Source organism: Rissa tridactyla, chromosome 3 (genome assembly GCF_028500815.1).
Source record: "Rissa tridactyla isolate bRisTri1 chromosome 3, bRisTri1.patW.cur.20221130, whole genome shotgun sequence".
NCBI lineage: Eukaryota > Metazoa > Chordata > Aves > Charadriiformes > Laridae > Rissa > Rissa tridactyla.
In genome coordinates this window covers 16,718,420-16,746,312 of record NC_071468.1, presented here as the reverse complement: position 1 = coordinate 16,746,312, position 27,893 = coordinate 16,718,420, and the positions used below count along the sequence as shown (strand labels likewise).

At 43.9% G+C, this 27,893-nt stretch overlaps 1 protein-coding gene across 3 annotated transcripts in view; it reads right to left on the bottom strand.

Annotated features, from left to right (window-relative positions):
- Positions 1-16,380, bottom strand: part of TP53BP2 (tumor protein p53 binding protein 2) — a 50,119-nt gene extending 33,739 nt beyond the window's left edge. Inside the window, exon 1 of one of the 3 annotated variants that reach the window (XM_054194940.1) lies at positions 16,137-16,380. In XM_054194940.1, coding sequence (XP_054050915.1) covers positions 16,137-16,163 — 27 coding nt within the window. In that variant the 5' untranslated portion in view covers positions 16,164-16,380. Of the gene's footprint in view, positions 1-2,715; positions 3,647-6,768; positions 6,786-16,136 lie in introns of those variants that run through there. The other 2 variants (XM_054194941.1, XM_054194943.1) reach the window with 2 other exon arrangements.
- Between the last annotated feature and the right edge of the window lie 11,513 nt (positions 16,381-27,893).

Sequence of the window (27,893 nt, the reverse complement as noted above, 5' to 3'; positions counted from 1 at the left end):
GCTTTAAAATGTAAAAGCGTTCCAGTACCGTGGCATACTTGCAAGAAAGCAGGGATGCGTTGGGTACCTATGAAGCAGTTCCTTTTAAAAATCACATCACAGATTTCAGCTGACTCCGCTCGAGCTCAGAAAATAAAAGTTTGCAGTTATGGAGCCACCAAATGAGGCAGTTCGATTGGATGCACCGAGGGCATCAAAGGGACAACCAAGGACACATGAGCTAAAGTGAGAGATGGTTTCTGCAAGGAATGGCTACAACGCGTGACCTGCAAACAACTGAATAGCAAAGCAGACTACCAAACATGAAGACAGACTTTATGTCTCAAAAAAGCCTGCCACTAAGACAAATCTAAGAAAATCCAAATTGGTATGAATTACTGCTTTGAGTCCTCTCAGCACGAAATAGATCTTTTTGTTCAAACCCATATTACTTAAGCATCACCTCCAACTACAGCCACTAAGGCTGGATTGTAACACACCCAGGAACAGGAAGAGAATGCAGTAAGAAAAGCAACCAAACATCAGGGCATCAATTACAGCAAGTCACACCCCACTTCATAATCTGCCTCTCTTTTGCACGTCAGTCCCAAATGGTCTTACATTTGCCTGCAAATCTGACCCATTTGTTGCTAAGCTTATCAACAGGATCATTTCATACAATTGCACTGATATTAAATACAACGTAACAGGTCTCGACATCTGCAAATAAATTTTCAACTGAAAGTGCTAGGCTATAACCACACCACATTTTGACCCCTGCTTTGTTGTATTAAAAAAAACGCAGAAACCAGCTTCCAAACCTATTTGGAATACAAACCTCAGCAAAAACATGCCTTACAATTCACATTCATCCAATTAGATATCATTTCATATCAAAGACCTCATATCAATTTTCTCCTTAGATCAGAAGGCCTCAATTATTGATTAAAAGGGGGAAAAAGTAGAAGTGCAATTTACTTTTCAGCTTTGATGGTGTTTCTGTAAAGATCAGACTTCTCTTACCCCTTACTTTTTATAAAACTGGTATCACACACCTAAGGTCTTAAAAGGCTGTTAAATTGGGCATTTTATAAGTAACATACTAATAATATTCAATTATTCAGGATGCAAGTATTCAGAAGAAAACTCTATTATTGTGCATGATGCAAATTAAAATAAAAAGACTTTGTTAATTCCCGAAACTACCCAAGTTTAAAGGATGAACAAAATTTCCCCCCCTCCCCCCAACAGTTTCTAGTGAAAGATCTGATTCAGATCATAAGATTTCAACAATGGACAACAATCTACCAGAGCAAAACTCAGTCCCTTATGAAGTATTATAATCAAGTAGAGAATTTATAAAAATAACTAATCCCTAACTCAACCCTGCTTTTCACCATTTGCTGAATTCCTAACTTTATGCAGCCTTCCTGCACAGCACGTAATACACGATACAAACTACGGCATCTATTCACATAGTACTTTTCATCTTCAAAGGATCTTATGACCAGGAAGCCGTGACACAAGCAAGCAGTTTCCTACTTTACAGGCAGGGAAACTGAGGCATATAAGGCGGCAATGACAGAGCCAAGAACATTATTTGGTAGCCAAACAAGCATACCGCCTCTGGAAATCATGATTCATTTCATTACCTTGCAGAAGAGCTAATAGTATAATTCTGTAGCACATTCCATATTCTCTGCATTTTAGACTGAAACCTAATACCCTTGAACCACACAATACTAGTGTTGGGGTTTTTATATTTCCATAACACAGCTAAATAATGGTCTTAGCTTGCATAACAGATTTTCTTACCTCTCATATTTAAGGAGGCATTAAAAGTCACTCTTAAGGTTGACAATGCAATGCTTTGCAGTAATATTCTCTCTATTGTTACCTGAGTTACGCCTCTTATATTACAGTGCAAATGTTTCAACATAGACAATATATCTTCCTACAACATGGACAGCATGTATACCTGATCCGCTCTACAAACAAGCCTCCAAAAAGCACCTCATAGCACGCCCTTCAAGGACTTTTCTCCACAGTGTGGTTACACAGCAGCAATATACAGCAGTACAGAAAATACATTTCACAAGTATCTGAAATAGCTTTTTTCCAAACACTGCGTAGGACAGAAAATAACTGCAACAGTGTAATTGACATCCTGAACTAAAATATATTTAGAAGGTAATTTTAGTTAGCCAAAAAAAAAAAAAATAGCAGCATAACATTTTAGAATGAATAGATTAACTATCAAATTTCAAGTACAAATGACAGAAATGAGAAATAACTGCTTCCACCAGCAGACCTGATACCTACATTTTTAACCACAAATGAGTCTTTCCTGATAAATACAAAATCCCTCCAAACAAAGAGTTTTAAATGGAAGTCTTACACCTTACCTACTGGGAACACTGATTCTGCACCTTCCCAGATAGCCGCAAAGAAATCAGCTGCTAAAATAGATATTTTTGCTGACTTGATGCAACTTTCCAAACAACAGAAGACAGCCTGCACAACGGCACATTTCCCTGTGCTTCTGAGAAGCAGCATTCTGAGTTAGTGCATAGTTACAGCTCACCATGTAACGCAAAGTATATTTCAATAATAAAGTAATTCAGCAATTCTTTCGCATCAAGTTCCTCAGAACCCTGAAACAGTCCTTCAGCAAGCAACGTGCTCCCTTATTGTAACCTGCAGATTAAGGTAAGCAAAAGATTATAACAGACTTACTAGAAGACCGGCACACGGGATGATTGCTATCCCCAATCCTTTTCATGTTCAGCTGTTCAATAAAGCTAGGTTCAAGAGAAATGCAGAGGAAAGTTTAATATTTGCCTATAGCCACACCCAAATGCAAGGAGTTAGGTTCCTGCCATCTCACCCGCTGCACACACTACTCCGTTTATATTGTACTGGCTTTTGGCCATAAATATGAGAAAGGAAGTTATGATGCAAGGTAGGTGGAGTACAGTAGGAAGCACCGTGGGATTGTTCAGATTATTCCCAGTCTATATAAAGCACAGCCCTTTTCCCTTTCAATTGTATCACAGGAGAAAACAAGACTGAGCCTTTACTCTCAAAGGCACGGTAGTTTCTGCTTGTATAGTTTATTTTAAGGATAAGTTTATTATGTATTTGTATTTTATCTTTGGTAAAAATGTCAATTTTTTCCAGGACTTCAAATACGACATACATCCACGTCCACTTTTGGGGGGATGGGGACAAAGAGCTGGAAACAGCAAAGAGGAAGCTTTCCCTTCCCCTTCCTTTTTTTCTTCCTCTTATCCTTAATGCAGAGAGAACAGAACGAAAGCCATGTGCTTTTGGTATACACAAGTTAAACCGGGCAAACGTTATAGCACAAACATCACATTACATCTCACTATCAGGCATGCATCTGAATCATCGTCAGGGGAATCTGAGGAGCTGCAAGGAAAACAGTCTGAGTTCTGGCCAAGCATCGGTACCATCTGAAATTAATGGATGTTGGTTTGCAACCCCCCCAACTTCACAGCCTGCAACCTCAAAGACAGAACTCAGTGCTTCAGTTCAGACTTACAAATGAGGAAGACGCAAGTACAATCTTCCTGCCAAACCTTATAGAAAATCATCATCATCTTAGGTTAACGATTTTAGTTTTCTGAAATCTGTCAGGACTGGTAAATACAGGATTCCTAACCCACATCCCCCCCTCTTTTAGTAGGGTATTATGCACAAGGTCATTAAGAAGAGATCTTTCCAAAACAAGACTTCCAAAACCAAGCTACATTATCCGATTTGAAGTTTTTCTTCAGTCATTCTCATATACAAGAAGAGAACAAAAGTCCTCCCCATAAGCTAGGCATCAGAAAGGTCTATGCAAACAAAGCTCACTATTTTGGATGAACACTAAGCACAGGAGCAAAACACTCCATGCTCCTTGGCTGAGCTACCACATATTGCTAAAGGCCAGAACGTCTCAAATCAAGTGTGGCTTTTAAAGCCACTTATACTTTTGCACTGTGGGTATGTATTGCAACATCAGCATTAAGTAGAAGAAAACATTCTAAAAGATACAGGCCTGTTTGTTTTTTTAAAATATATAAACTAAATTGGTTTCAGTAGGAAACCACAGCCTTTTACTGAGCATCCACATCTGCCAACACATCACGTACAGCTCATTCTGTTCAGACCTGAATCCATACTTGGATTTGCACCAATTTAGTTAAACTACAGGAATTTAGGGTAAACAAACCCTGAACACATTCTTCATATTGTACCACATAGCAGCACATTCACAGCTCTCTTCCCATCGCCACCTGTGAACATTTTCCACACACACACACCCACCCCAACTACTCTTCCCCTTTCTCCCCAAATCCGTCCTCATAGCTCCTTAGAGCCACCACTTTTGCACTGTTGGACATTTCACCAAAACCCACTGCAAGCTGACTGGCAGAAAAGCAAGCCTACACATGGTGTTTGGACTTGTACCGATGGTGTCCTACTTGGAGCTCGCTCCTCCTCCTCCTGGAGTCAGCAAAGGAGAATTGGGTCTTTGGAGGCTTGCCCCTTCAGGCAGACTCTGCCTCATCTTCTGCGTTCAGCACTGAGTTATAAACACTTGGTACACAAGCAGAAAGCTATTAATATTATTTTCAGGACGATAAAAAATGATACCACGTACTTATTACAATAGGTACTATGGTGTGGAAAAGAATGACAGTCTAACTCGTACAACATAACCACAGGGGTTTACAGTTGCTCTTCCTCCAATTCTTTAGTATCGCAACACACATTGCACCTAAAAAGAGCCTAAAGCCAAGGCAACATCCAAGCATAAGGAGCAGGGTTATGAACTCAAGCTTAAGCCTGAATCATCTCAATTTTCTGTACTTGCATCAAACCCAGAGGCAGTCTTTGTACTAAAAAAAAAAAAAAAAAAAAAAACCCACAAAACAACCCCCCACACATACAACTAAATAAAGGAAAATAAAAGGAAACTAAGCTGCTCTTGCTGCTCTAGAGCTTTGCATCCCCCCCCACTGGGAATAAGTGTTACTGTTCTCTTAGACTCCTAGGTGGCTAGAGGCCAATAAAAAGCCATACTAAGTGCTGCCTGTTGGGACACCTGAGAATTACATCTCTCAAAATAGTCCTTTAGGACACATGTATATTCTTACAGTGAAAAGAAAGCCTAGTATTTTTCCTGGTAATCAAAAAAGATTTCGTACAAGCCAGGACCCTTCATGGAGAAAAGCAAAGTTACACCCGCGTCAGGGATGAAAGCGTATTTAACACAACCTACAGCTAAACAAAACAGGCTATCAGAGTAAACTGGCACATATACCACCCACACCACACCACCCACTAGCTAAGATACCAACTCTTTACAGGGTATAAAAATACTCATTTTCTTCTTCTCCAGACAAAGTACAATAATCTCACCAATAAAAAGACGATCAACATTCACACCAGGAAGCACTTGACCGCAGCCCACCAGAACATGCAAGCCAAATCCACGTTTATCACGCAACAAGTGCCTCACAAGCAAACGTATTACCTGCTATTTACTGGCAACAGGGGGCTGTGCTCCTGGGAGCACCCATGGGGGAGGCGAGTATTCAAGTAGAACGGAGGACTTTTTTTTTTTTTTTTTTTTTTGAGTCAATGTTTATCTCAAACAGTTTAACAAAAAAAAAAAAAAGAACATGAGAGAAGAAGCTTTGTGATTTAATAGCAGCACAAATCATGTAGCAAGTGAGAAAAAAAGCACAGAACACTGCTTTATTCCAATCCCAGCAAATTCATAGAGCTCAGTGACAAACGCTTTTGAAAATACTACTCCTTACATCATATTAGTCACTCCTCCAGGAAAACAGCTGCCAAAATCTGTGTCCTACCTCCCATGAAACAGACCTATGACAAACCAAAATGCTCATGGCACGCACAGGTAGGTCAGAGGACACACCATTTCTGGCATCTAAAACAATGACACATGTTTTAACCACATAAGTAATTCTAAGTGTGGGGAAAGTCACGGGATATATTGTTTGGGCTGTCCTGTGTTACAGACCGACCAGTCTGATATCCTAAAATGCATTACTACAATGCGAAATTCAGGGGTATTTTAGCGCACCACAGGTCAACATCTCCTTTATGCCGCAACCACAGAACGTGCTGTCCAGCCATCTATCTTCAGGACAAGCAAAAAAGAAACAAACCCAAACCAGGAATTTCAGACCACATAGCATAACAGTCTGGATGCTTTACTGCTCTCAAGGTCGACTCCAGCTTCCCTATATACTTGCCTCCAGGAAGCAGAGGCTTCCTGCTATATGAGCATCTCAATCTCACTAGGATAAATATATGTTTGTGTTAGTCCAACTTCATCCTCGCAGTGAGTAAGAATACCCAAAAATGAAACTCCCTTTCTATTACCAGAGAAGTTCCCCTCTATTACCAGCTCTCAAGACAACATGGAGGTTAAGGAAAGCATAAGGTATCACCTGCCTACCACAGGTTAGCTGACGGAATCAAGCTTCTCAACGCCAGCCCCACATTGTGTCTGATTCTGCAGCCACATGGCAAATCACTTCCACCATATAAGCCTTTTTGGTGCTTTTTGCCTTTAGTGTAGGCAGCATTTCCTCCCACCCAATTGTCATCCAGATCCTTATTAAATTCAAGGGGAAGCTACGAAAGACACGTGGCTTTGGGTGGGGATGGAAACCAAAGAAACAAGACCATCCATTTGAGCAGCATCCTACTATTAAATTAATTAGGCGTAATGTCACACCATACCTTTGCAGAAGGGTAGCTCATTCCAATTCACCATCAGTTCTGGGTGGGAACACACTCCTGTTGCAATGGAAGTGTACCTTTAAGAATGACCTTGACTTGTCAGATCTAGATGACAGCCAGTACACTGAGCGCAAGCAGCCCATGCACAGCAATGCAGGCAACCAACATAGCCATCAGCAGTGCCAAAGACAACCGGCATGAAATGCCCGTGCTTGGTGATCACGTCTATTTGACAACAGCTGAAGTTATTATTCAAAGCCATAAAGAAGGGGTTTTGTCCTACCGCTTCTGGGCTGCAAACACACAGGAAGTCGATAGTAACTGTGCAGATACTGAAGAATATTACGCTACAACAGCATGCATTCAACTGGCACGAAAGACTCATTAAGCTTCTGCATCAAAAGCGATGGATCTTTTTTGTTATTTTGCAAGTTAGAAGGGACCAGTGGGTCTATTCCAACACTGGAAATGATGGATGGTCAGATGGTCTTAGTCAACCAACTTATAGTGGGGTATGTACATTCAGATTTACAGCACAACTGGGAAGGAGAAATCTTGTCCCATCAGCCGGGCCATCAGCCCACCAAGCACTCCTCGCTTGATCTAACCTTTGCTCCTGTAATGTGGAGCTCTACATGCTTTAACTTTCATTAGGAAACATTCAGCTACTATAACAGAAGCTGCAGAAGGGTGGCAGATTGTACAGTTGATCACTGTCTGACAGGTTTTATTTAAGTGCCGCTCACTCCCCAGAGCTCTTTCTAGGCAATACCAGGCTCTACGCAGACACGCCAGCTGAGAAGCAAAGGAAGGGAGAGCAGCTCATCAGAGCAAGGCAGCAGGCTTGCTGGGTGGCTCTGCATGTTGTCACCAGCAAAGTCATGATAGTGATCTTCGCAGATGGTCTCATGTGAAACGGTGGTCACTGAGGTGATGTCACAGCTATTTTAAATTAATTAAACAGAGTAAAGTTTAATCAGATCAATATTATTCTTTTCCCCAAGAACTCCAGAAATTGTTCCCCCCAGCCTGTTACTATTTGGCCACCCAGTCTGCTTCCCTGGAGGTAGAAAACTTCTCTAACCCAAGCCCACTAACTGCTTTGCAAGAGAAGCCCTCTAAATAACAATGGTTTTGTGCAACACTGGGAAACCACACTGCAGAAAGGCCTTGTGGGCAAGACCTACATACAATAGCATAGGAAAAACGATGCAGAGACAAGAAGCATGCAGTACCATTTCCATAGCTTCCCCACACAAACCCTTACTTGTAGTAAAACTTGTTCTCATAAGGCTGGAAGGCACAGCGTGGCTACCACTGATAAAGTGGCTATGGGGCAGCATGATAAGCAGGCAATGCTCTTAAGAAACATGGCTCATACATGACCCGTGGCACAGTCACTTTGTCGTTTTTGGTATTTCACAAGAGACCTTCATGGCACTCTCCAAGGAGGTCTGGAGTATTTTGCCTGGCCCCTACACACCCTGCCTTTCACAACTCAGCGACACCTCCCTCCCTCCCTCTTTTGCAGCCAGAAATCAGTCATATTGCCTGCTATGTCAGTTCTCCGTTTTTTTTGAGCACTTCATTATTTTGAGACACACAGAGTCCTAACCACAGTTGAGATCAAAGAACCTCAAACAAATTCTGGGAATCCCATCCTTTAGAGGGTCTATCCAGACCCAGGATGCCCACAGATGGCAGGAATGGGTTTCATTTTCCTGGAGAAGCCAGGGCAGGAGCCATCAATCACCGCTCTGCATGGCCTAGATACTGATCTGGGTGAGGCTCTGCATTCAGGGCATCATATATTTATGTAGGAAGGAGAGCAGTGTGAAAAAAGGTATTTGCACGCACTTAAAAAAAAAAAAAAAAAAAAAGAAAAGAAAAGAAAAAAGTGCACCAGACAAGCCACCACACTCAAGCAGCAAGGAAATTACCACTGATTTATAACTGCACACAGGCATGACACAAAGAGCTGAACGAGAGCCCCAGCTTCAGGGAGTAAGAGCCTTCCTGTGCATTTCTGTGTGATTTGATAGTCCAGCCAATTTGCACAACTTCAACTTTGTCCAGCAAAACTAAGGAATAAGGGGGTGGAACCCCTGTGTGTCTTGCTGAAGAGGCTTGTGGTTACTGAAACCCAAGAAGGGGACAGTCACCTTACAGAAGGCCACGCCTCCACACCCTGAGAAGGCAAGAAGGATACTCTACACCAGTGCTTACGTGGGGTCTTCCAACTCGGTATTTGCATGCTGCAAGGCTGCGACACGTTCACAGACCTGGCTGGCTGCCACTCCACTGGAGCACCATAGCACACAGGTGGTTTGGTGCAGCACAGAGCTCAAACCGGGTAACAATGACAGCATTCAAAGAGAACCTGCTGAAGAAAACCTAAGAAAATATGAATTTTCCTCTTCTAAAGGACAGAAGAAACTGAAGGTAAGAAAAATACATGATTCCAGATACTCTTCCTTAGTTTTCAATTTAAAGAAACAATGGGATTTAACACTCCACTGCAATAGAGAAAAACAGTAATCCAAGCTTAGATCTAAATTGCTCCTTAAGCAGTTAAGTCTCACAAAAGAAAAGTATCAAAAGACAAGTAAAATCTCCTAAATTATTTGACAAAAAAAAAACCAAAACAAAACCCACATGCTACTTCATACATCCAAGATATGCCTTAAACAGTGAAACGGGAACATTGCCCTCACACACATGTAAAGTATTTATGAACAAATGAACAAGCACCTCTTTTGGGGACTCTTCTCAAGCGTGGAACAGAATGAACTACCATCAGGGTTCTCTCCCCATTCACAATTAACCCTGCAGAAGTAGGGGCACAGGCAATGTAATTACTTTAAGCAAGGTCATTTAATACCTACATTGGATATGACGGACTTGTATTCCAGCTGTACCGCAATGTACCAGCTGTTTTGACTCTACGGGTCTCCCAAATCCCAGGCTGAACTCCCTGCATGACCTTTAACAAGTGGCTTAACCTCCCTGCAGCTTCCGCTCTCCTTATTAAATGCTCTGATCCGTAGCAGTTAGTATTTTACAGACCAGATGTTTGATACTGAACAACGCAAAATAATGTCAGAAGCTTTCAAGTCAGCAATGTGAAAGCGTCCCTGTTTTCACTTGAGTTTGGGTACTAAAACTATAACCCGGGTACATTGCAGATAAAGGTCTTCCTGAATCAATTTCATAATCCAGAGAACCACGTAGAACAAGAGACAACTGCAGTGTTTGGTTTTAAAGTGTATATGCTTTACTTTGCAAAAGGATGGAAAAAAAAAGATGAAAGTGTTGGATTTTAAAAAACTCAAGAAAAGGGCAGTTAAGTGTTCCCCTAATTCTCCTGTGCCAATAAAAAGCACTGCACACAGCCATCTATCAAAGGATCATATCGTATTAAGACCTGCAAGCATCACTGTAGCATAGAAGAAATTGGTACAGAAATGATGTTATCATCTCAGTAATAAAATTCTTAGTATTAACACCACAGCAACAAAAAAACAAAGGGCTGGCTCATCCTTTATACACAACTGGGTTCAACACCCACATAATGCCATTGCTATGGTGCAACAACTGGTGAGGACACATGTGTGACTAACTCTAAACACCAGCAGCAAGATCCAGAATATTAATGATTAACAAAAAGCAAATAGCAAAAGCAAGCGGAAGACTGGCTTCTGCCTTTTAACATGTCCAGCATCACAACAATGTCATGATTGATGTTCTTTCACAGATTCCCTTACAGTTCCCTCTCCATGAACCTTTATCCCAAACTACAACAATAGTTGTTTAACACTATTTTAAACAATGTTTCAGGTCTTTCACGTTTCACAGAAAAGCCTGGAACCTCTAAAACAGTTAAGCAACAGTGACTAAGATAATTAAGTATACTTCACATGATGTCCAGGATTTCTAGTGACCTTTACACACAATACCATTGGACTGTTTGAGAACTGAGGATCAAAAAGACTTTGCTTGACTCACAAGTGACTAAGCTGAGAGAAACCAGGCCTAAAGATAATAGAACTGAGAGCAGAGGGAAGACTTTATCTGCTCATTACCTCATGAATAGGAGCACCTTCCAGTTTCCAGAGCACTAAGTTTTTACACTTCACAGCAAGTCAAAAACCCACAGATTAAAAGGATCTGGGGGTGCCTTTGTTATCAGCAGGCCCACGCAGAAGCCCTCCTCCAGCTGTGCCACCAAGCCATGGGAGGCAGCTTGAGTCAGTCTCCTCGGGGTTATCCAGCTCCCTCTTCAGAGAAACTGTACAGCATCAAGGCAGAACTATGCCCATAATTAAACAAGCTCAATAACACGCACAGTGGGAGAGAAAGGAGAGTCCCCGAGGCAAACTAGTAACAAGGACGGCAGCTAGACAAACGGGGCATTTTCAAGACGGTTTCTTAATCAATAATTGGAAAGGAATGCTAGGCACCTTGCCATTCTGCTAGTTTATTCTGATGAAATAACCTTTATACCTGCCTCTTTTAAAGTCCAACTCACTTGCATGTAAATTAATCTCACAAAGCAGGCCTGCTTGCTAATAAAGCGGAGATCCTGTCTGGCAATACTAGGAAGAAGAAGGAAAAAAAAAAAAAAAAAAAAAAGAGAAATCCTATGAATTATCCACCCATCCCAAACTTCATCACTGCACACTAGCCCTTGAAACAGTAAACGCAAGAGCCCCACGAGGCACTCACACCCTGAACTGTTGAACAGATCAGAAGCAGCATAATTAGCTATTCCCATGGCCTCTACAGCTTGATCTGGTATGAATTTGTAATATTTCCCTTCCCCCATTTCTGATAAAAGCCACACAAAGAAACAAAGATATTTAACACACTGCAGCGTAACATAACACAAATTGCAGTCAGAGAGCTAAGGTATTAAAAAAGTCACCTCGAGAAATTAAATGCATTTAAAACTATTCCTGGAACAATTATTCACAGGACAGAAAAAAAGAAAGATAGATCTTGCTGTAACAACATGAAAGAGGGGGGGAAACAAAACAAAACACACAAAACCCAAACCAAAACAAGAGCTCTCTGGGAACGTCAAGGCAATATTTTCTAGTGTGCATAATGACAGGTCACAGTCTATAAGAGAAGTGCTAGATGTAGGAGAAATTTAGAGGTAAGAAAGCTCAGCAAAACAATCACCTAAGCTTTATTCAGCATTCTAGACAACATACTTTAAGTGCTGAATACATTAAATTGTTTGAATACAATCACAGTATTAAAACTTTTAAATGACTAATATAAAATCGAAATTCAGTTAAAAGAACGCACAACAGCTACTAAATACTTCAATCAGATGAAGATAGGAGGCTTACGCACAGAAGAGCTCAGTCTGAAGCCCCATTCGTGTACTGAAATCTACACAGGCAGACCAGAAAAATGGTTTTAATGATTGATACACCCGACTGGAGCTTAAATAATTAAAAGACCATAGGGAATGGGGCTGAGATCCTATAGATCACTTATTGGTATCATAACAAGTTGTTAAAACTCTACAGGGGGTCCAGTTTGTTTATAAACTTAGGGCTGCTCATCTTACAAAGTGAAAGAGATTAATTTCTGTCAAAAGTTCTTTAGTGAAGCAGCAGGAAAAGCGTTTCCCAAGAAAACTGCCCAAGATGGGCTACTAATATGCTATTTCAGTCATTCAGAATCCATATGGCAATTCCAATTAACTGACTGATGGAACAAGCAAAACAACTTTAATTGTAGGAGGTTTTTTTAAACATTAAAAATACACCTGAAAAAAATATAAATACACACATCCCCAAAGTAGCGAGTATTCTGCAATGAAAGTATGTACTTAAAGTCCAGCGCTCACTGGACGTAACAGCTCAGAGAAGACCACTTGGAATAAGGCATTCAAGACTTTCGAAGGAAAGCAGAACTCATGGTATCAAAGTTGCAGCATTACATTTAAACAAAGTTTAACTTGAATAGAAAAGAATGCATGGTTATCAGGAAACTTCCACTGCAGAAATTTAAGTAATTTCTGATGACAGAGGGCAACACCGATTTAGGAATTTAAGCACTCTCCAGTCCCTAACCCTAACAATGTACCTGCACGTCTGGATCCATCCTGATTTCAAGGAGGCTCCCAATAACTACTGCACATAAGACAAATTGCAAAATGGAACCTCATCTAGGTCATCAAGGGGTTTTGATGCAAAAACTTCACTGGGCATTAAAGGGTAGCTCAATCTGTGTTACTTCCTACTATCTGTGAAAAGCCATTTATCCAGTACGCGTAATGACGCAAATTATTTCTCAATACATGCTCATTTTTAGGGTAATAACGTAAAATAAGGGAGAGACCAATTATACCGCAGAAAAATATGCTATTTTTGAAAGTGTTTCCAGCTCCTTTTCACTACTTAACAGTACCAGTCACACTCCCACAAGCCTTCACAGATGAAAGGTGAGACTCCACATAGCTTGCCAGTGTTAACCCTGTTATTACCTTCATCAGTACAGCTACACACAAATTACTTCATATTACACCCTTATGCAGACTTTTAATACCATTGTCCTGACATATGGTTACAGCAGCAGTTTAGCTCCTGTCTGTCATCACCGCAAGGAAAACATTCCCATTTCAGGGTAGTCTCCCAAGAGCAGGAGTAGTTTTGCTGCTACAGCAGTTTCCAGGCTTTTCACTGGCAGCTACTCAGAGGTGAATTCCTGGCCGGGCTCACGCTTGCTGTATTCCCCTCTTGGGGCCACCAGCCCTCCTGTGTTGTTTGCCCTCCTCCTTGTCCACGCTACCTTCTGGAGAGGAAGGGAGATGGACCTGGAGCAGAGACTTATAAGCTCCTACAGACAATTTTATTTGGCGGGTGGGAAAGAGAAAGACACTGTAAGAAACGTTAAGCAAGAAACAAAACGTTTTGCAGATGGTTTAGGGCCAGCTACTACTTCTCATTCAAACAACCCAGATAAAGATACTCAAGTCCATGAACACCTCATTAGTGCATAAATAAAAGGGCACTCAGATATCCTAACCCCTCCTCCTCCTCCGCTTCCCACCCCAAACTCTTTCAAAATCTTTATAAAGAGAAATGAGAATTAGTTTGGGGTGGGGGGAGGGTCTTAAAAAAAAAAAAAACACAGAGAAGAGATGAGGAAGTCTGTAGAAACCTAGAGAAAAAGATAAATAGTAAGAATTACTTTTGGCACTGCATTTTCCACACTTTTGGATTCACGTGAGTATATTTACTATAAAATGGTTTCAAAGTGTCAAGTGTCTGTTTATTTGCCCTACAGCCAATGGATCACAGCATCATTTTAACACCCTTTTGCACTGTTTAATATAACTGTTGGACATCTTACCCCTCTGAAGATGATACTAAAACTCAGGTTTTTGGGTGGGTTTTTTTTAAAGGCGAATTAGAGTTCTAATGCTCATAATACTTATATTTTTAATTCCTTTAGCCACATTCAACCTTCACAAATCTTTCATTATTCACAGTAAACATCATGTGAAAAGGCTGTATCCCTTTATTTATGGGTTAAAAAACAGAATCACTAATGAGTTGAGTCATCAGCCAAAGAAAAGTCTGTGCCACCAGGGCGATGAAGACGCATATCCTGATGCACACTCCGGAACTTGTCACCTGCAAACGCTGATGGGATAAGACTGCTCCTGCTTGTTTGCTCCTTTATTTGAGCTCAGTGACAAGGAACTGGTCAGCAACAGCATCTCTTGGAGATTCCGCTGTTATATGAGGGTGCTTACCTAACTCGGTTTTGACATGGGTTGAATTAACACCTTATTATATTACTGCTTGTTTTTCTTAGCTTTTCATAGGTAGACAACATCACAGTTGCACAACACATTGGCTATTTCCTCTGTAGTTGGGCTCATATTCTGTCTGTTCCTCTCTCATTAGTTACAGCAATAGTCACCCAGCCTTCTCTAGTGTTCTGTGAGATCAAATTATCAGTCATTATTCCTCCTAATTGCAGAGAAGGAACCTCACACCAATAGCAAAACTAGCATCCCTGAAACGCCCATATCCTTCCAGCACGGATTCCCAGTTTCACCTCCCAGTACGGTTCTTTCCTCACGTGCTTCAGTCAGCTCCTGTGAGAGTTAAACTGGAAATACTCTTTAATAAAAGAGTTCTGTTGAAAGGACTACCAATGCAGTATCAAGTGTGGTAAGGCAGGCCGCATCGCTTGGGGGAAGATGGCAGAGAGAACATTTTAAAGCACCCTCAACTTGGACTAAGCAGGTATTAAAACTTGCTGGGATTTTCTGTACATGTTCCAGTCTCAGAACAAGGGATTATGGGTTTCATGGGGCATCTCTGCTGGCAAAACCAGGTATTCAGTGTCAGGCATACTTGTTAAGGAAACTAAGTGTTTTACGTCATCACCTTCACGTATTTTGTGCTGAAAACTAAGCAAAGTTGCTGTGCTATGCTTTCATCCAACTTCAGCCGACAGAACCGGTGCAGTTTTAAAATTCATGTTAAAACTCCGATAGGAGATGGTCCTTCCTGTCCCTTTTGAGAGTGTTAAACCACAGACACCTCCCAGAACAGGGCAGGTTTAACACACACAGAGCCGCGAACAGCTCGTGAAACTCTCCCAGCCGGGGATGGGAATACCTACCCCCGAGAGCTCCTCATCACTTTGAGCCGTAAACAACATGGACACCATCTTCCTCTTGGAGTCCAGGCACTCGAAAACAAAGCCACCCCCACTACAACCCACCAGAAGCAGCAGAGGCGGCACGGCTCAAGCCAACTTTAAGAACTTCATACCATTAAAAAAAAAAACAAAAACAAAAAAAAAAAACAAAGGCAGGATTCAGAGGAGCTGCCGGTTTACCCCGCGGGGAGCAGAGCGAGCCGCCCCAGCGGGGCAGCCTTTTCTTCCCCCCGTGAGCGGGGCGAAGGTTCCGGGCTCTGTGAGCCCCCCCGCCGCCGGCGGCGGCCTCGTCGCGGTGCTGCCGGGGCCCCGCGGCCCCCCCTTCCCCCCACCCTGGCTCTGCTCCAGCGGGCCCGTCTAACAAGTTGATCCCGGCGTGAAAGAGGAAGAAAAGGAAAAGCCATGGGGGGCGGGGGGGAAGCCGGGAGAGGAGGGGAGGGGAAGGGAAGCCCCTGCGCGGCCGCGGAGCCCGCGCTGGGCGGAGGGAGGGAAGGAGAAAAGGAAAGAGGGAGGGGAGGGAAGAAGGGTCGCCCTCCCGCCCCCCTCCACGTCCGCAAGATCCATTTTCCCTCCCGCTGCCCCGCTCCAACTTTCCGCGCCCCCGGGACGGTCCCTGGGCTCCCCCATCGCTCCACTGCGATCCCCCACGGCCCTGCTCGCCCGGGACTCACCGGCATCATCTTGGGGCCGAACCGCATGGGGGCGGCCGGTGCCGGCCCCGCCGCCCGGAGCGGGAGACCGGCGACCCGGGAGGCGGAGGGCCTACGCTGCCGCCGGGACGCGCGGTGAGACCTGTTGCGGGAGGTGCCCGGCCCGGCCTCGCCTCCCGCCCTCCGCTTTGTTCCCACCGGGAGCCGCTCTCCCGCCGCTTGCCGTCGCCCCCGACTCCGCTCCGAAACTAACCCCGGCCCGGCGAGGAGGAGCCGCCGCGCCCCGCCCGCCGCCCACCCCCGGGAGGGGCCGGCGCGGCTCCCGCGGGGGACGGGCCGCCTCCTCCGCCCCGCCGGGGGTGCCCGGCCCGGGGGGAGCCGCCACGCCGTCCCTGCTCCCGGCCGACTGTGAGCTCAGCTTCCCTGGCCGGTGCGGTGGGGGTCAGCCCTCCCGCCGCCAGTGCCGGGACGCAGCGGGGGGCTGCGTCAGTACGAGATCCATGTGAGTCCCCACGGGTCACCCTGGGACAGCCCTGCGGAACACGCCAGGCCCCGCGGAGGGCAGGGGCACAGGCGGTACCGGTCCCTCTCCACGGAGCCTCCCTGGACGGGCAGCGGGGAAGCGCGCGCGGGCTGGGCTCCGGCTTTAACGCTGGAGCCTGCCCTAGTCGGATCCGCCGGTCCCTGTGCCTCAAACGGATGGTCCTGCCTGTAACCGCCTTCAGCGCTTCGTGTGCGCACCAATTTAGCATCCCCGCTCAAGGGACAGTTTACTTTTTTTGCTATTTTTAGTGGGACCTGGCAGTCGAGCTACAGCGACCAACTCAAACCTCCCAGAACAACGTGGAGGGGCCAGAACAGTCTTTACAGGCTTTAAGGTTGGGCTGTCCAAAAAACCAACTCCACCAATCTTTTAGAGCCTCTTAAGAGGGGAAAAAAATATTCCCTTCCCTGAACTACCCTGAAAAAAATACCCCTCACTCCCGAGTGTGGGACACGCATTTCAAACCCAGGTACTTTGCTAGCAGCACTTCAAAAGCTCAAGGAAGGAAAGTATGCTAAATCAGCACCGTTACAGGGCTCTCTCTGCAGGAAAACCAGCTCCATCTGTTTTTTCCTACTCGTATTAAAATCTTCACAGTAATTAAAAAGGATAAAAGGGAAGAGGATTAGAAGCTGCCAGATGAAGGGAGAACAAAACTCAGACCTAATTTGTATATAAACACTTCTTTTTCTAAAGCTGTAAAGAAACTTTAACAGCACTGATAAAACCCCCGGCAACTCCTATGCGATAATCAATTATTATTTAATACAATACTGTTGCAGCTGGGGGGCGGGGGAAGCCAAAGAAAGCTCAAAAAGCTATTTTCGTAGTTGCCTAATTGCAGCAAAGAAAAACAAGACACTTTTTTTTTTTACTACAGCGCTTTGAAATATAACAATATTTAAAACCCGTCCCAGAAGTGTCTCGCATCTGTTTTAAACCTGCTGTATAAAGTCTCCCCCGCCCCCGGCTCACACCTCCGGGAGCGCTTCGTTTTCGGAAGAACCACCGGGGGGAGCGGTGGGGGCCGGGCCGGGGGGGTCCAGTCCGGCCATTTCCCCGCGGCCGTGACCACCTTTAACTCCACATACACGGTACGTTTTCTTTCCGAGGGAGGAGGCGGCGGCGGCGACAGCCGCCCGGAGTCGCCCTCCCGCCGTGCGGGGCCCCACCACCGGGGCCGCCCTGGCCGCCCTCCCCGCGGACCTCTGCCCCCGGTCTGTCCCCGCCCCGCCGCCAGGACCAGCCAATGAGACGGCGGCGCCGGCCGTATGACATCACCTCCCCCGACGCCTATTGGGCGCCTGGCGAAAACAGCGCGCCGTCTCCCGGCAACGCCGTGGCGTCACGGCACGGCACCGCCCCGCGGCCCTCGGTGCCCCGCCGCTCTCCGCCAGCCGAGCCGAGCCGAGCCGAGCCGAGCCTGCCCCGCCGCGCCCCGGGGACAACCCACTCCGCCGGGCAGCGCCAGCCGCCGCCGGTTCGTGCCTCTCTGGTGGTTTCACTCAAGGGCTGGAAACAGCCACCCTTAACCATGAGCAAAGCCCCGCATCGCTGCTCCGGCGGGCGCGCTCCCCGCTACCTATAGACACTGCCTATATACCACCAGTCGAGCCAACACCTCTATTTTTAAACATTGCTGTAAATACCAGCGCTTTCCCATGGCCCCCATTGACCTGCGGCTCCACTGCCCGGACACATTCATCAACCTACCCACCAAAGGTTTATAATCCTGCTTTTCATTTGGTGGGTTTTTGAACTCAAACTCTTTAATTAATTTCATGAGATAAAAATGTTACAGGGCAAAAACAGGTGGCAGCAGAGAAAAAAAAATTCTTCCACAAAAAAACCCCCAAAACTCTGCTGAATTTTTAGGAGCATCTAGCTAGTAAGGGATAAAATAAGGGGCAGGATCTTTTAATGCATGCCCCAAATACAGGCACAAATTATTTCTAATAATAATTAGAATATTAGAGTAATAATTGGAAGTGTTCCAGGCCAGGCTGGATGGGGCTTTGAGCAACGTGGTGTAGTGGAAGGTGTCCCTGCTCATGGCAGGGGGGTGGAACTAGATGGTCTTTAAGGTCCCTTCCAACACAAACCATTCCATGATTCTATGATTTCTAAGCCTGTAAAATAAACTTGGAAATGTTTACATAAAAAAATCACCCAGAAAAGAGGTTTCAGATGTGTGCATGTGCGTTGGTACCTATATTTTGCTAGTGCACGCCTCTTGCCGGTCAACCCATGGACGTCTCTGTTGGCACAACTTCTAATTTTTACAAGGTTCCACACAAAACCACAACCCCATCCCTGCTAAGGAAATGAAGCTTCAAGGGGTGCATCTATTTTTTTCCAGTTTTTGTCCAGGTTCTGTGACTCACCCGCTGTGGTGGAGGCTCTTGGTGCCATCTGGTCATGCACTTTAGGTCACAGCTTCCCTCCAACAGAGGAGATAACACTCGCCAGGTTTGCAGGTAACGCAGGGTCAAAACCGCCTGTGCATATCTCAGCAGCATTGCTTTCTTTCCCTATGGATTTCTTACTTTCCCTACGGCATCCCACATTGCTGCCTCTTACAGCAATTCAGACATGATTTCACTAGATAAGCACGACATGAATTCCCCACAACAGGTTATTAATTACAGGAAGGATTGTTGGTTTTACGAGCAGGGAGTAGATGGTTTCCCCCACACACACACAGCAGGGAGAAACACGTGAGGGTTCCTGACCAGGTTCAATCTCCAGAGTGCCAGCAGTTGGAGGTAACCGTGTCATGCACAGGGGACTTCACAAAGGGGCAACAGTTCTCAGTCCTGCATGGGCAGAGCCATCACGAAAAGGAAGAGGAGATCCACAGGATCTGGAGCCAACGGCACAGACAGCTGAAGCTCTGCACCTCCTTCCTTGTTCCCACTATTCTTGGCCACAGTTCCCTAGAAGAGTCACAGCAAGGATCCCAGGGAAGTTAATACTCATGGAATTGCTTGAAAAGCATCCAAGAAAAGGGAAAAAAAAATAATCACCAAACAAAAATGTAGCAGAATCATTCTTCTTCTCTCCACAAGAGATCTACTTGATCTGAACCACAGAAACTTGCAGTAGCAGAAAGATATTAGAGACAAGAGTGGTAATAATAGTCAGCAGAAATCAATAGCGTCATCTTTTCTTGTCGTTAGTCTTATCATACAAATGGCGAGAAGGGGGCTGGGAAGGCACCACTGTATTTCATGCCTTCAGCACGCTACTTAAGACTCAAAAACTTCAGTTAATTCCTTCATTGCTGTATCTAAGCTATTTTAACAGTAACTTCTTATCCTTTTCCCTATTAGCCTGCCTAAAACTGCCTCCAGACCCGCCAAGTCATCTTTCACAGTCCTGACACAACTAGGAGGATTATCAGGCAAGAGACATCAGGCAACATCCCTTTTGCAATACCTTGTAACAATTAAAAAAAAAGCTGTACCTGCCAGTCGTTTATATTTTAATAACCCCTTTAACTCTTCAGCAAAAAAAGATGGTGAACCTGATTCTCAGACTGTTTCTAAGGCAGTAATTTCAGAGAGAGTTTGTCAGAAATCAGCACGACGGCAACAATGTAAGAGGAGCAGGAAGCCAGCTGGTTTAGGTTTGCTGTCCACTGCCACCTACTGTTAAAACTCCACCAAGTCAAACTTCTGAGCTCTAATTTCTGAGGGATGCGGCTTAAGAGCGCAGAAAGAAGGGAAAGCTTTGTAATTGAGATTGATGGGGAGAAGGAGAAAAAAAAAAAAACAAGCCAACAACAAAAAAAAGAAGGGCACATGCCAAGAGAATTGCTCACCTAAACTCAGCGGGCCGGGACACAGCAGCTTCACAAGTTTGGATTCTTTCCCAGCAATGTTGAACTTCTGGCACCTAATTTATACAGCTAGTCTCCAGAGCAAGATAAGGCTTTTCTCAACGAGTCAGTAACATCAAACTTCCTCATGAAGAAAAGAAGTAGATATAGAAAAGAAAACTGTTGGCTTTATACCTCAGCACCTTCACACAGTTCTGCTAATATACCAGCTGTCCTCCAGTGTTTGTTAGATGCATTTTCACTATTTAATTTGTTTTAAAAACATCAGATAACAAACCTTGCAGTAGAAATAGTTTTGGGGAAAGCATGCAGCAATGGCTGAGTCTACCTCCCAGATGGAAAAAAGAAGTTCACTAGTTCCAAAGTCTGACGCTGAGATTCATGAAATCCTTAAAGGAATCTGCTAACCCCCTCAGCTAGGACATCCCATATTATCCCAGTGGCTGCTTCCAAAGCAAAAGCATTTGCTTTATGCCACATTCAAAAGACTACATCAAGATGCATTTAGCAGATGTAAATTTTAAATTAAGACACAGTGGCTTGCTACAACTTCTGTCAAGTCCAATTCTTTAAGTGTACAGGTTTTCTTCACCGTTGAGGAGTGATATAATAGATATACCTTCCTCCTGGTGATAAGCTACTTCTCTCTAAGACATCTGCGTCTGGCAACTGAAATAACTCTCTCCAGCTGTAATCCCCTTCAGGGAGTTTATCACATCAGCACATGCTTAATGAAGAACATCATCAGGCCCCTACTTGAATGGTTTGTGTTTTGTTACAAGGTATGTTTTGCTGTCAGACGAAGTCCATTTCGGTTGTGACGTACACTTCCTTATTCACGCACAGACGAGATTGATTTAAGATCTAAACAAAAAATTGTATTCTGTCACACTCCTGTGCCACAGCTCAAACAAAAAACAAATTTTCCCAACACAAGGAACAGCTGAGTTACATTTACCTCACTCAGAAGCAAGAGCACCAGTCTCTTGGCTTGTGAAAGCACTTACTTCTCCACAAAGCAGATATAAACTTCATTGGTCACTGTATATACGAACTGGTAAAGCATGAAAGCAACTACATGAGACAACAGAGGTTCAGGTTCAGACCCTGTAATCTCAAAGTTAATTAAAAAATATTTCTTGCTTAACTTGCATCCTCTCTGTAAACAAATCCCATTATCTAAGTTGTGAGAATCACACATGCACCCACTGTGCAAAGTACATACTCAATCACATTACTCAGTAAGCTAATAATTATACGGAGCCAGCAGCACTCAGAAACTACTTTAGGAATTTGCATCAATTTTGCTGCAACCTATTCAGCTCTTAAGCTGATAATTTAACAACACTTTCAAAGGACGATTCTATAAAAGTAGAAAGTGACATTAATACCACTGTACGCAAGCATCACTCACAGTAGATAAACGTCTTCCATTTATTCCACATCAACCAGGAATTATTTAACTTCAGTAAACTAAAGCTTCTCCAACTTCCCAAGTCATTTGCTAGAAGAAAATTCTAATCTCCTCGCTCAAAATTCTTTTCCATGTAATTTAAATTCAGATTTTTTTTTTCCACAGGTAATTTAACAATGAGCCAGATAAAGCAAGTCTGCACCGTGTCTCAAAGAGGGGAGAAATAAACTTCCTCTTCCATGAGTCCCCAGCATATTTGAACAAAACGTAGGCTGAGACAAATCAAGTGTTTTGTATGCATCATACACAGCTGCCATTCTTCTCAATAACTAAATTGTATTCACCAGACTCACTCCGGATCCCTGTCAATTTATCTCAGTACAGACCCTGACAGAAGACCTTCTATAACAAGATGTCTGTTCAAGGCAATTACAGCAATGCGAGAAAGACATATCTGCCTGCAGCCACTCACCCAGCCCCATAAGGGAGTTGGTCAGAGGAAGAACAGGGAAGGAACCAAAAAAATAGGCTCACTAGGCACATATATATTCAGCTGTTGCAAATGGGAATTCTGCGATCAAAATCCCATTCCTTACCAGAAACCTTAAGACACTGATCGGCCATACAGCAATGCTGAACCTTCATCTCAGTTGGATGTTTAGAGAATGCGGCGAGTTAAATTAACACTGCCGTTTTACTGTTGCCTCGTCCCTATTTCTCGGCTGCCAAGCAGCCAGCCTTAGCTCATGATAGCAGTCCCTCTGGAATCAAGGGAGAATGAAACCAGAAGAGTTTCAGAAAATACAAACTTATTTCAAGATTAGGCTCTGCACAGTTTCTTTTTCGTAAAGTGACTGCAGCACTGAGTAGACTACACCTTTGTTAATGTATTCTCCTGGTCAATTTACCTATTTTCTTTGTGCATTCTCACGCAGAGCTATATTCCTGCACCTCAGGAAATCAATCTCTGCTTTAGATAGCCTGGCAGACACACGTACATGGTCTATAAGTGACAACATTCACTTTGGGAGTGGTCTTTTTCTTATACATCAACATTATTGGTGCAGTTTGTCGTGTCAGTGGTGATTTGCTCAGCTGAACTGACAAGACACAGAGAGACATTACTGATATCTTCAAAAAGTTCTCTTTATCATAGTGTGAATATATGGTAATATACTAAAATCAAAGGAATTCCTTAGAAATTACATCAAGGTAACCAGCAGCAAAACTGAGGCCCTCCCTATGGTGGAAACTGATTCTCCATCCTAGGACTTGCGAACATCCTACAAGAAAACAAATCATGTTAAAGCCACCTTTTGCGTTATAAAAGCTTTTTCACTGAGCTTAATTCTGAGTACAGCTGTGTGAGGACATGTAACCCGACCAAGATAACATGCTATCCACTACTTGATCCTGCAGTCCTCCTTCACGGAAGGTATTTTGACTCCAAGAAAACAGAAAGGTTATTTTTCTGAACCCTTGACCTTTTTATTCCCCAAGTACATCAGTTTACCTCATAAATATATTACATGTCTACAAACTCTCACTTTCTTGTGGAGTTGAAAATACTTTTAGTTACTTTTTTTTTTTAATTTAAAACAGAAAACCATATTTAATGAAAGCTTGACTGTGCAACATGCCTAGTCTGCAAAAGCTACTCAAGATTCATCTGGTCCCCATACTTTTACCTCAGAAAAATCTACAAACATTTTATTTTCTTTCACTATGTCTTCTACCTGTTCTCCTTTTGCTGCTGCCTCTCGTTTCCCAGGGAGCATCACACTCGTCTGCCTTTGAACTTCAGCTCATGATTACTATCAGATATCTTAGGTACAGTATTACAAATAAATTATGAGGCTTTAGAGGAGGTTTCTCAACCAGCTTTTTGTGCAATATATAGCACTACTAGGCCCAAAACTGGTTAAACTACAAAAGGTCCCTTTAAATATTTATATTGATTTAATTAAACTGTGATTACATTCCTATCTGAAGCTGTGACTCCACACAACAATAAATAGTAAGCTGCCTGTTAATGGATGAAAAGTCTCAGCTGTGAAACATGAATCTGTGCAAATTTACACTCCTGTCTACACTTGTTAAGAACATTTTAAAAGGAAATTTTAGTATGGCTTTCTTTCCCCCCATTTCTTTTTAATGCCTTTCTAAACAAAACCTTTAAGCAAGCTGGAGGCAATTCACAGGGACAAGGGTGCAGACTCTCTGTAGATCTCCCCCAGTTGCTTACAGGTCTCTCCTCCTCTTCTGGCACAAACCTCATGGTCCCTGGATATGCCCAGATGTAACTGCTCTCCTAAATAAGCAAAACCAGGCTCTGTGTTTTGTCCAGATCTGGCCTTTGCACCTAACTTCTGCAGTAGTTTTAGCCTTAGACTTTACCCTGCCTCAGTTTCCAGCAGCCTGCATGAAAATATGGCTTTGTGAATATACCAGCCTTCTTTCAAATTAGCACCTCTTAAAAAAAGCCTTAACATCCATAAAGTGAGCAAACTGCTGCCGCCCCAGAGAAGAAAACGTGCCATGTGTAAAGGCATTTCCTATTTTTCTATTGATTACACTAACTTAATAAAACAAATCTGTTCTCCTCCCACCCAACTTCTGCTCTTATCCTCAGTTTTCGAGCACATTGCTCCTGTTTGTTCCTATATTCCTCATTAACATGGCAGTTCTTGACCTAGTTACACACTGCCCTTCCCCTCCAACTTCTGCTGCTAGATTTCTTTCCACCATCCCTATCTTCCCAGATGTCCTGCTTGTTACCTCCTGCTTCTCACTCTCTCCCCTTCCCTGAATTTCTTCTTCTTTCTCACATTTGATATTTACAACTTTCCTTGTATTTAAGCCAGGCTCCTTCTTCTTCATCACGCCTCCTGGTGTGCTCCTTGCCAGACAAAGCCCAAAGGAAACATTCTTCGTCCTTTCAGTAAAATTTCACAGTCCCTGCTGTCCTCAACAGACCACACTACAATCAGTTGGGAGCACAATATATATACAGTCTTATAAGCACGCAGTAAGCTGAGAGGTTGAATCTGTTCAGTATAGATACAGCTAAGAATTTCACTGACAAATTTTAAGGCAAATAATGAGATTTTACAAAGACTTATGACATAAAAAACCTTTGCAGATTACTACAAAGAAAGCAGACCAGATATCCTCAGCCCAAGCAGCCTTCCTTTTAGACTGTATAGTCCTAGACCAAAGTACAGAGGCACTAAAATCCCCTAACATCTTTCTTGTGAGTCACTGAAAGGTTTCCAAGAAATTGAATTCCAACTATACTTATCATTCTAACATGGCAGAATCAAAACTAAGGCTATTTCAAGATTTTTTAGATCTTACAAGCATTGCAGAAATCGAAATGGGTAGTAACCCACATAAGGCAAACGAGGCATGTATCCTGCATTACCTGTAAATACTGACTATAGTGTTTGCATGTTACTTGACATGCAATAGGCTCTACATAACTTAGTATCATCCCTTTCAGGAACTACTATCAAGTTGTCTGGCTTCACACTATGTGATAGTAACTGAAAAGTTAAGCCACCAGAGAGTCTGCAATGGGGATTTTGTGAAAGTGCGTGCAGTCTGCATTTTTGCAAATTAATCCAAAGTGATGCATACTCAGACAAATGACACAAGATTCATTGGGGAAGGACGTGTATCAGAATCTGGAAGGAAGCAGAATTAGCCTACTTACTAGAGCGGACTTACTAACTAAAAAGCTATTTATATCGTTTTAGTTAATAATATTGTTAATATTATTACTATATTCTACTTAGTAATATAAAAAACATGTAGAACATACAGCTTACCTTTACTAGACACAAAGCTTCATCGTAAAAACTAAAATTGTTCAAATTATATGACAAAACAAAAAAGCATTCTTGAAACTATCTTAAATTATATATGCTTAGGTAGGATGAAAAAACCACTTGCTTTTAAAACATCAATGGACTGCCAGCCCAAACTTCACATGCCAAGTCACAAGTTTATACAGAATTCTCCTGAGTGTGTTTTAAACTGCTGACTGTGCATGTGAAAGGAGATCAAGTCCTAAAATCATGCACAAGAATAAATCCCTTGTTCCAAGATAGCCAGATCTTTTTACAGCAGCATTGATGAGTTGAGGGGCTGGGGGAGCAAAAGACTTCCAAATCCGTACAAGGCACAGAGTGTTCTGCTCCCAAAAAGGAAATATTAATTTCAGTGTGCATTTTTGGAGTGCCATTAGGATGACACACATAAAGGCTTACCCTTGCATTTGCCCTGCTCCCAAGTTAATTCTTTTCCGGTTGCAAATTTTTTCTTGTAAGAAAGAGGTTCCAGGTGGATTTCCAAGGAAAGGGCGAAGTTGCACATGAAAGAAATGGGTTAATATAAACCTTCAAAGACAAGAAGCATGGCTGAAAAAAAAGTACAGGGATGCCGCAGGCAGCTAATGCTTTAGTCTTGACATATTTTAAGCTGTACTACCTTGGTGCAGGTACTGCAATAAGTGGTCCCATTCTCTCCAAATATTTTATGGCTTTTTCCCATACACTTTGCTACTGTCACTTCTGGCATGCACCTACTGATTTTCTTTGGCAAGTCAGTCTTCAGCAGCACCAGTTCTCCAGTCAAGCACGCACACTCAATGCTACTGATGTGAAAAGCATGCACACTCAATGCTACTGATGTGAAAAAAGCAGCAGCAGCAGCAGCTGAAGGCAGAGGAGACTGGCACCATACTTTTCAATGGCTGTGTCAAGTTCTGTCAGGCTAAAATTGTTGTGAGAATACGGTGTAGGTGTCCGTAACCATGCTCAGAAGCACCAGGGAATGTTCTAGAAACAGCCTTTGGTCCCACCCCTTTGCTGCCCCATCTATTACACCTAAGAAACCTCCCTAATATACAGGATTAAAGTCAAATAAAGGAGCAGAGCCTGTTTGTTTTGCCGCCTCAGTAATGTCTGGTCACCCCGGCTCCTGCTGTATGTCCTGGCCAAGGGTGGGTAGGCCCAGGTTGGACACAGGGTGCTCATCCATATAAATGTAGAATAGAAAGACCAAGATGAAATTTGCACTGCCGTACTCCTGAGCAAGAGCAGTGATTAAGTTTTTGGAGGTCCTTCTCACACAGTTTCCTCAGAAGTGGGCATGGAGAGGGAGGTGCTGATCTCTCCTCTCCGGCGTCCAGCCACAGGACCGATGGGATGGCGTAAAGCTGCCTCAGGGGAAGTTCAGGTTGGGCATTAGGGAAAAGTTCCTCACAGAGAAGGTGGTCCAGCATGGGAATGGGCTCCTCAGGGAAGAGATCACAGTTCTAAGCCAGTCGGTGTTCAAGAAGCATTTGGAGACTGATATATACAGTTTAACTTTTACGTTGCTCTGTGTGGAGTGAAGAGCAGGCCTGGATGATCCTTGTGGGTCCGTTCCAGCTCAGGACAACCTACATCTTGGTGAGCTTCTGCAGCCTCCTTGCTTGCCTCGCTCCCACATCTCTTCTTCCCCAGAGTGGAAAATAAAAGCCCTGTAGCTTTGCAAAAACCCACCGCAGGCTTAGTGTCCAATAAAACCAGCCATGGGGGGTGTCAGGCTGCTGGTGTCAGCTCGGGGCGGCCATTTCCCCCCACAGCCAGTAGCAGTTGCTCACATACCTTGTGTGAGGCCCACACAGCCATATTTTCCCCAAACACCCTTGTGCTTTTATCCGCCACGGCGGCCAGCCCCACACCTTCATCACGCACCGGTGGGGCGGATTTATTTGTTTGGTTTGGTTTAAATCTGCCGCCGGTGGGGTGCCCAGCCCCTGGGGGGAGCCATTTCCCGCAGCACCCCCCACGCCTCGGGGCCCTGCGGGGCCGCCCCCCCGACCCCGCACTCTGCCGCCTCCCAGCGGCCGGGAGGGGCGGGGCGCGGCGCGGCGCGGCGCCCCGTCTGTTACACGCGGGGGCGGAAGTGTCGTCATAGGAAGGCTCGTTA